The sequence below is a fragment of the Arachis ipaensis genome, chromosome B04 (assembly GCF_000816755.2).
Source record: "Arachis ipaensis cultivar K30076 chromosome B04, Araip1.1, whole genome shotgun sequence".
Taxonomy (NCBI): Eukaryota; Viridiplantae; Streptophyta; class Magnoliopsida; order Fabales; family Fabaceae; genus Arachis; species Arachis ipaensis.
The window spans coordinates 8272795-8281233 of NC_029788.2; the positions used below are offsets into that span (position 1 = coordinate 8272795).

At 35.0% G+C, this 8439-nt stretch overlaps 2 protein-coding genes across 3 annotated transcripts; one reads left to right on the forward strand and one right to left on the reverse strand.

Annotated features, from left to right (window-relative positions):
• Positions 289 to 4393, forward strand: LOC107638749 (phosphatidylinositol/phosphatidylcholine transfer protein SFH9). 2 transcript variants are annotated; one of them, XM_016342121.2, is made up of 12 exons: positions 289 to 674; positions 803 to 831; positions 1374 to 1457; positions 1569 to 1622; positions 1785 to 1862; positions 2065 to 2118; positions 2213 to 2272; positions 2364 to 2459; positions 2998 to 3099; positions 3216 to 3296; positions 3540 to 3886; positions 4001 to 4393. In XM_016342121.2, the coding sequence occupies exons 1-11, from the start codon at positions 620 to 622 to the stop codon at positions 3855 to 3857; spliced, it is 1011 nt and encodes a 336-aa protein (XP_016197607.1). In that variant the 5' UTR covers positions 289 to 619; the 3' UTR covers positions 3858 to 3886; positions 4001 to 4393. The 2 variants fall into 2 exon arrangements, with proteins under 2 accessions (XP_016197607.1, XP_016197606.1); XM_016342120.2 differs by having other exon boundaries at positions 3540 to 4304.
• Positions 3923 to 8360, reverse strand: LOC107637560 (WEB family protein At1g12150-like). Its single transcript, XM_016340964.2, has 2 exons — positions 7712 to 8360; positions 3923 to 6937 (listed from the first exon to the last, which is right to left on the reverse strand). The coding sequence occupies exons 1-2, from the start codon at positions 7874 to 7876 to the stop codon at positions 5339 to 5341; spliced, it is 1764 nt and encodes a 587-aa protein (XP_016196450.1). The 5' UTR covers positions 7877 to 8360; the 3' UTR covers positions 3923 to 5338.

Below are 8439 nucleotides of genomic sequence, written 5' to 3' on the forward strand. Positions count from 1 at the left end.
ATGAGCAGAAAAATTAAAAGTAAAAAAAATGTATTTCCTTTTTCTCTAAAAACAATTTAAATTGTCAAGGTTGTAATTTTTCAGAGATTAAAATATATAAAGGTAAAAACTCAGCTGAAGTCGACTTCACGTAAAATTGATACCTAAAAGAGTCTTTAGATAAAAAATTAGTCAAATTAATTAAATTATTTAACTACTCTTAAGAATTAACTTCACGTGAAGTCGATTGCAAGTGAATTTTCACCGTGTATAAAATCATGTTGGTGGAAAGTGGGAGAGATGAGTGGCGGTGTAGGCCCACCATGCTTGAATCTTGGGTCCTCACTTCACTCTTCACTCACTGTTATATATTTTCTTTTTCAATCTGTCTTAGTAGATTCTCACTATATTTTCTCCTTTTCATTTTCTTTTCTTTTCCTTTCTTTTCTTTTTCTTTTTTTCCTTCAAGTTTCGGTTTTGCTCTCTCTTCACAGTAACGGAGAGGTGCAACAAACAAACAAACAACACAGACACAGTGAATTTGAAGCTACACTAATTCTGGGTTGGTGTTGCTGTTGCTGTTGCTTCTGATTTCTCTTCCTCATTCCTCAAAGAACTCAAAAAGAATCAACAGCAACAAATGGGGGATGTTTCCCAGGATGCCCTCAACAACCTCAAATCTCTCATGGATCAAGGTCTCACCTTTTTCATCTCTCTCTTAATCCTTGCTCTTTTTTCTCATCTGGGTCTCTCACTTTTCCCCCCTTTTTTTTATGCTCATGTTAAAAAATTGCTTCTTTTCTCTTTTTGTAATTATGCTTAGTTGAGGAGCCATTGCAGAGAACCTTTCAGGTAACCCATTTTCTATCTTTCTTTATCTATTGTTTCTAGATACTCATTCTGATCTGATTTCAACATTCTGAATTATTCATTCTAAGCTGCCCCTTTTTGTTATCTGGTATAGTTTTTGCTTGTTTTCAACATGTGCTGGTTTTGATCTCTCTGTACTGTGTGGCTGTGTAAATTATTCTCTATTAGTTCCTTTTCGGTGGATTGTGTCTAGTGTGGCCATTTGGAGTCATGATGGTTAAAGTAATTTTGAATGTTTCATTCATGCTGTTGACTAATTAGTGCTGCTATCTCCTGCATTTTTTTGGGGGGATTTATAATTTGTATTGATTTAGTAGGAAGGGGATAAATTGAGATCTGATTTTCAAGTTTTGAAGTTTCAATCAATGTAGCACTGTATATCTTTAACACTATTCATTAATTTGCTTGAAGGATTTATTTATTCATAGTTGTATTAATAGTTTCTTCTTTTCTGGATGGATGCAAATTTCATAAAGTGCACCTAAATGTTCCCCTTTTGGAATTTAATCCTGGGTGATATGCAGAATGTTCATCAAGGATATGTGACCGAAACCTTAGTACGATTTCTGAAAGCAAGGGAGTGGAATGCTTCCAAGGCTCATAAAATGGTAAGACATACTTAAGCCAATTGTTATGTTGTTTAGTGCTAAGCAAGTATGTTCTTAATTGTTATAAAAACTATGAATTTTCCGTAACATAATTGCTCTATCATGTTGCAGTTAGTTGATTCTCTAAACTGGAGAGTACAAAATGAGATTGACAACATTTTATCCGTAAGTTTATGTTTTTGATGATCCTTTGAACTTATTGTTTCTGTTTCTTTTATTTGTTCATTTTTCTATTTTTAGAAATCCCCTTTATATACTTGGCAAGACCTTGTTGACAAATGGCTATGAGTTTTTACTTGGTTATTATCGATGATGTTTCATTTTCAGAAACCAATAGTCCCGCCTGATTTATACAGATCAATTCGCGATTCACAACTAATAGGATTGTCAGGTTACTCAAGAGAGGTGCTCATTCTGAAACATAATCTTTTTTTTGTTGGTATCCCATGTCATCTCGGTCACTTCTGAAAGTATTTTCTTGTCAACATGTGCAAGTTATGCTATATATGCAGTTCAGCACACATTGTATTCTCCTAAATCAAATTTATATAATTGTCTTATCTCTGTTTCTTTTTTCCCCTCTCTCTTTCTCTGTGATCAATTCCAGGGTCTTCCTGTCTTTGCAATTGGTGTTGGGCTTAGCACATTTGACAAAGCATCTGTAAGTTCAATTTATTAGAGAAAGGAAGAGAAACATTGGTCTGTTGGGGGGCACTATTTGACTTCTGTGTATCCTGATCTTGTATGATCGGCAGGTTCATTATTATGTTCAGTCTCACATTCAGATCAATGAATATCGTGACCGTGTGGTCTTGGTGAGTATTAGTCTTTGGATTCTTCTAAGATTAATTTGGTAGTTTAGCTTCTGCCATTTCATTCTGAGTTTTTACCCATATTTGTCTGTAGCCTTCTTCATCAAAGAAACATGGGCAACCTATTACCACATGTGTAAAGGTTTTGGATATGACTGGTCTGAAGTTCTCGGCCTTGAACCAAATTAAGGTACATTTAGTTCATGTAGCTACTTGGTCCGGCACAGTTACTCTACTTGTGACTTCAATGTATTAACAATGAATTTTGATGTTAAAATAAGAAGCGTGATGGTTTGATGTGAATGGTATGTATTTAATATATTAACCCTAAAAGAGAAAAAGAAAAAGAGAGTAAATATTTGAATAGTAAGTTTGTAAAAGCAATTCAGAATTGGTATACTGAATAAATCTGAGAACATATAGAATTTATTCATTTATTTATTATAATTAAGATAGGGAGAAAGAATTGAATATTCACATGTCATTATCAGTAACCTTTGGCGTTACTGAAATGACATACTCAATTGCACTCCAAGATTCTGATTTTTTAGGCCAGAAAACCTTTGTCAACTGGTTTTATTTGTTTTTGGATATTTCTAATATTATTGAGCTATGCTTTTCTTTTTTGTTGAGGACTCGAGGCCTATTGTAATACCCTTTCCTCCTTGTTAATAACATTTCTCTTTATATATAACACTGTTACTAAGTTGTCATTCATGTCATTGCAGTTGTTAACAATAATATCATCTATTGATGATCTGAACTACCCTGAGAAGACAAATACATATTACATTGTAAATGTCCCATACATATTTTCAGCATGTTGGAAGGTGAGAAGATATTTCGTCTTGCGACTTGGTTACTCTTGTGATATTCATGGCATATTAGTTTAAGTTAAGCACCTATTTGAAATATCAGCATAATGTTAAACATTTAGCATTAGCAGGTAGTGAAGCCACTTTTGCAAGAAAGGACAAGAAGAAAAGTGCAAGTCTTACCGGGTTGTGGGCGAGATGAGCTGTTGCAGGTAAACTTTTTGGTTTCTGTATGATTCCTCAAAAAGCATTACTGAAATATGCGCTTCCCAAAGCAGATATTGTAATCTTATTTATGTTTCTCTTTGCATATTCGTGTTTGCATTTTTCCTCTAAAAAGTAGTTGTAGCACAGGTTAATCTCCTCAAAGTGCTTGTATTGTTTCAGAAAAAAATATCTTCATTTATTGCCTTATATGGTTTGATAGAATTTAAAAATCAAAATTTGGCATGCAGATAATGGACGAGGCATCTTTACCACATTTCTGTAGAAAAGAAGGCTCCGGATCTTCCAGACGCTCAGAGGGCAGCAGTGAGAACTGCTATTCCTTAGATCATCCCTTCCACCAAGAACTCTACAATTACATCAAGGAGCAATCCAGGATCCATGAAAAGGTCGAACCCATCAAGCAGGGATCCTTCCATGTAGATTTCCCCGAGCCTCCTGCTGAGGAAGTAGAGATTGCCAAGACTATAGAGTCAGAGTTGCACAAGTTTGAGAACTGCAATGGAGTTTCAGATTCACTAGATGGCCTCAAAATCAATGGTGACTGAACTACTGAAGTAGCTTGGGGGTTTTGACGGTTTGTTAGTTACTCCCTTTGTTTGCTTTTTATCTGTTACTATTACTTTCTGATACATATTAATTGTATTGTTTTCTGGATACATTGATCCGTGGATGTGCCGGAAATTAACAGTGATAGATAAAAAGGAACCGACGGAGTACCTTTCATTCAGGATTTGCACTGATGAGTTAAAATGGTTTGTCCTGTTTAACCATTTGAACCAATCTATGTGTAGTCAAGGGGAACATTCACATTGCTTAAACATTAGGATTCTGCAGAATTAGTTTAGCTTTTATGTTAAGGTTGAGGAATTCAGTAGTAGTTGGAATAAAGTGGATACCCCAGCTTTAAATATACAATAGAGAAATGTCAAATATAGTATTTTGTTTGTGACGTAATGTGTTCCATCTCAACTTTCCATGGTTTGCCTTCTCAATTTGTATTTGTCTACGCTTGCAATTTGTAGGGTTGAACTTGGGAAAAGGGGTCTAATTATTAATATGATTAAATATACTATTCCATTTATTCACAAAGGAAAAATTTTGTTGTTTTTCCTTAAATGTCTTACCTTTGTACTTTATTTGTAATATTTCAACATGTTCTTTTATACTTGGTGCATAGATTTTTTCAAAAAACAAAATACTACTAATTACAAACCATTTAGATGAATTTGAAAAGCAATTAATTGGATGTAAAATGTATGAGTTTTATGTTGTCTCAATTGATGCTTAGTCCCAAGCACGTTAGGTTAATTGATATTGTTTGATATTTACCAAAAATGAATTCTATATCAATAAATGTGAATGATAATAATTCTGTTCATGTAGTTGGAGATTCTAGTGAGATGGATCTTTTCAGGATCTAAACATTGGAGTAATAGATTAGGAAAAATTTTCTTCATAAACAAATTTATGAATAAATACATGATGGGAGTTGGAATTTGGAAATAAGAACAAAACAAAATAGTATGCACTTTCTATTTGCATGGTTTACACTTTACAAGATCATCAATGCACCATTACCAGAAGCTGGCCTTGTCCATTTTGTTGCCTCATTTGGAAACAAATTGCAAATGTCCTTCATTTCCTGCACTCAATCATCATCTTCAGCTTTTTATAATTTTGCAAAGTAAAGAAGCAAATCTAAAGAGAAGCTAAATCTAAATGTTTCTCCTAAACCATTGATTTTTATTTTTTTATTTTTTTAGTTTTTGGAAGTTTTAAGGGTCCTAGGAACCCAAAACTTTAAAACAGATCTTGACAATGAGCTTATCTGCATTTGCAAATTGTTTTATGGAAGCTGTTGATCGATAAAATGATCATCATGGACATGTAGTTGAAAGGAACCTCCCAAATCCAAAAGAGAAAGGGCAAAATTTGAAATGCTACAACCAATATGGTTCCCTTTTGCTCCTTTTGATTATAGATTGAACACCATCTAAATATCTGATCTTTGACGTTCTATAGCCTTCTAGATGTGCAAGGAGATTGATCTTGCAGAATTTTCTGCATAGTCCATATCGCTGTTTTGTTCTTCACGCCACCTTCTTAGCTCATCCTCGACTGCTTCTTTCGCAGAATCTGCCATCTCTGCATTTCTAAGAGCCATATCTGTTGCAGCCTTAATTTCTTCAATTGCTTTCAGGTTAGCTTCTACTTTCTTGTCCACTTCTCTTTTCCTTGCATTGATTGCTTCCACCTGAGCATGTGCAGCTGCTTCTGTCCTCTCAATCAAATCTTCGGATTCCTTGATCTTTCCACTCAAAGCTGCAAACTCCTTGACTGATAATACAATCTTGCTATTAGCATTAGCATTAGCATTAGAATTAGAATCTGCATCGGAGACTCTCCCTCGCATATCAGACAATGTTTTCATTTCCTGAATCGCTTTCCGTTCTGCTGCCTTTGATTCTTCAGCCTCTCTAAGGGCATCCTCCAGCTTTCTCCCTAATTCTTCAGCCATGGCCTGAGCTTTTTCAGCTTCTCGCTTCAGCTCTTCGGTTTGTACTCTCAATTCTTCTTCTTCCCTTTTTGCACTTTCTGTCTCCAATGCTAGCTCCTGAATCTTCAAACTCATCTCTTGAGTGAGATCAACTTCCTCCACAGAACCAGGGTCAGGCCCTGCCTCTTCCTTGATAGTTTGTAGTTCACTGGTGAGGCTGGCAGCAAGAGCTTCAGCCGCCTGTTGCTTCTCCTTAAGTTCTTCTTGGTCTCTCTTCACTTGTTCTAAATCTGTCCTAAGAGAAGCAACTAATTCTCTCAGGGAATTTTCTTCTGCAACAACTTCATGCAGCATCTTTGTAGCTTGTTTAATCTCATCAGTCATTTGTCTCACAGATTCCATTTCAGAAGCATGTGCCTCCCTCATCTGCTCCTGAAGAAGCTGAATCTCTGCACTTGTTTCGGCCAGTTTCACCTCTAGGCTTGCTGTTAGTTCAGGGTCATATTCGGCCTTTAAGGCCGTCAACTTTGCCTGCGCATCTTCCTTTGCGGTTATGTAATAGCTTAGTTGGCTTTCCCTTTCCTGCATGACCTGTACCTGTTCTTCTTGTGCTTTTAGAGTTTGAAGCTTCAGCTGTTCAATTGACGCCTTCATGTTTGCGATTTCATTTGACATTTCATTGACTTTTTCCAAGTTCATCTTAGTGGATCGTTGAGCTTCCCCTGCAGTTTGGAATGCAGCCAACTTTGCCTCCAAAGCTGCATCGAAATCTTGCCTTATCTGATTGAGTTCTTGCTTGGAAGCATCTAGTTCCTTCACAGTTGTTTGATACTCCTTTCTTGCTTGCTCTAGTTCTCTTTTCCAAGCTTCATATCCTATAGCTTTTTGGGACAGTTGTTCCTCGAGTATTTTGGCCTTGTTCTTCACGACTTCGGCTGCCTCTATTGCCGTCTCCTTAGATTCTCTGACACCGATGAGCTTCTTTGTCAAGTCCTGAAGTGTTACATTGGCCCTCTCAAGCTCAGCAAGTGCTTTAGATTTTGTATTCTCAGCACTGCCAAGCTGTTTCTTTATCATGTTTAGTTCTCTTTGGGCCAACAGAAGTTGTGTCTCCTTTTCCAGTACATTCTGCCAAACACACAAAATTGAGACTTTTTTTAGTTGTATCCTAATAGCATCTTGAACAAGCATTTCTAGAAACACATTGAAGGCTCTTGTAGGGAGTGTTCAGATTAGTTGTGGAAGAAATTACTTATATCAATTATTGTATGTATAATTTATTTTTTCATAACTGATTATGATAAAAACTAGTTGGGTGTTATTTGGTATGAAATGAATGAGTATGAATATTAATGTATAAGGTATGAATGACCTTATAATAAAAATAAGGGAGTAGTTGAGTACATTGTTGATAAATGTGAAAAGAAAGAGGAAAAGAAAATGAAATTCACATTTGATTCTATAAAAAAATTAAAAAGGATCAAACATTCCTCTAATTAAAAGAAAAAAATGTTCATTCTTTTTACAGCCAAATGGTAAAATGATTTTTTTTAAGGAAAAAGGGGAGGAAAAAAAAGATGATATCTTAGTGTAAGAAAAATAATAATCTTCTAAGTCAAGCATTTTCAATTGTATTTCATTATTTTGCTAACATCTCTTATCCCACAAAAAAGGTTGTTTCAATGTTTTTACGATAAACGATCATGTTGAAATACAGATAAAAACATATTTCTTCAAACATATCTATCATCGTACTTTAAGTCGATATGCCGTATATTTATCGCAACTATGTTATATATATGCCAAAAATCATTACTACAATGAAAATTCCCAGTTTATGTAGCCTGAAATGTGATCAAGGTAATTACATTTGGCATGAATGATAGGTGTTTGTTAAATTACCTCAGAGGATTTCCTCTTGATAGAAGAAGATTTTGGAACTGCTACCTCACCAAATAAACTAACAGCAGCTTTCACAGATTGGAATGGAGCCCTTGTATCTATCTCTCCAATCTCTCCCCTTGGAGACCCCAATTCCTTTTGTGATTCTCTTACTCTGAAGCTCATTCTTCTTCTTCTGATAATAATTATTATTATAACAATAACAATATATTCTTTCTCTTCTCTTCTTTCTTACAATGACAGCAATATGAATAATATCTATGTGTATATATCTGCAAGATTAATAAATAGTGAGCCTTGATTGTTATCAAATGAATGATGAAACTGCATAACACATCACAATAATATATGATCACGCCAACATTGTTAGTATTAATTCTTACATGAATGAATAAATGAATATATGAATGTGAAGAAGCTAAGGCCTCAAGAGTTTTTATGAATGAATAAAGCAAAGCTGAAAAAAACGAAGATGAACAAGTAGGTTCCTTTTAAGTCCAGGTTTTGAGAACGTTGAGGAAACAAAATTAAAAGGGAATATCCTAAAAGATGGTTGGTGCAAAAACTCTGCTTGCATGGTTCCAATAATTAGGTTATATGCTGTTTTTAGGGTACAGGGCTTAGAGAGGTTTGTGGTGGTGCAATTAGGTAAATGGCAACCATACAGGGTTGTCAATTAAAAATATAAATAAATACATAACTTATAAAAGTAAAAAATTTACACTTAG

Bases quoted from the DNA above. Each gene is read 5' to 3' on its own strand.
- LOC107638749 (XM_016342121.2), top strand. From the start codon at position 620: ATGGGGGATGTTTCCCAGGATGCCCTCAACAACCTCAAATCTCTCATG. The intron at 832-1,373 runs GTAACCCATTTT...GGTGATATGCAG, and splicing joins CATTGCAGAGAACCTTTCAG to AATGTTCATCAAGGATATGT. The intron at 2,273-2,363 runs GTGAGTATTAGT...ATTTGTCTGTAG, and splicing joins ATCGTGACCGTGTGGTCTTG to CCTTCTTCATCAAAGAAACA.
- LOC107637560 (XM_016340964.2), bottom strand. From the start codon at position 7,876: ATGAGCTTCAGAGTAAGAGAATCACAAAAGGAATTGGGGTCTCCAAGG. The intron at 6,938-7,711 runs GTAATTTAACAA...TGTGTTTGGCAG, and splicing joins TCAAGAGGAAATCCTCTGAG to AATGTACTGGAAAAGGAGAC.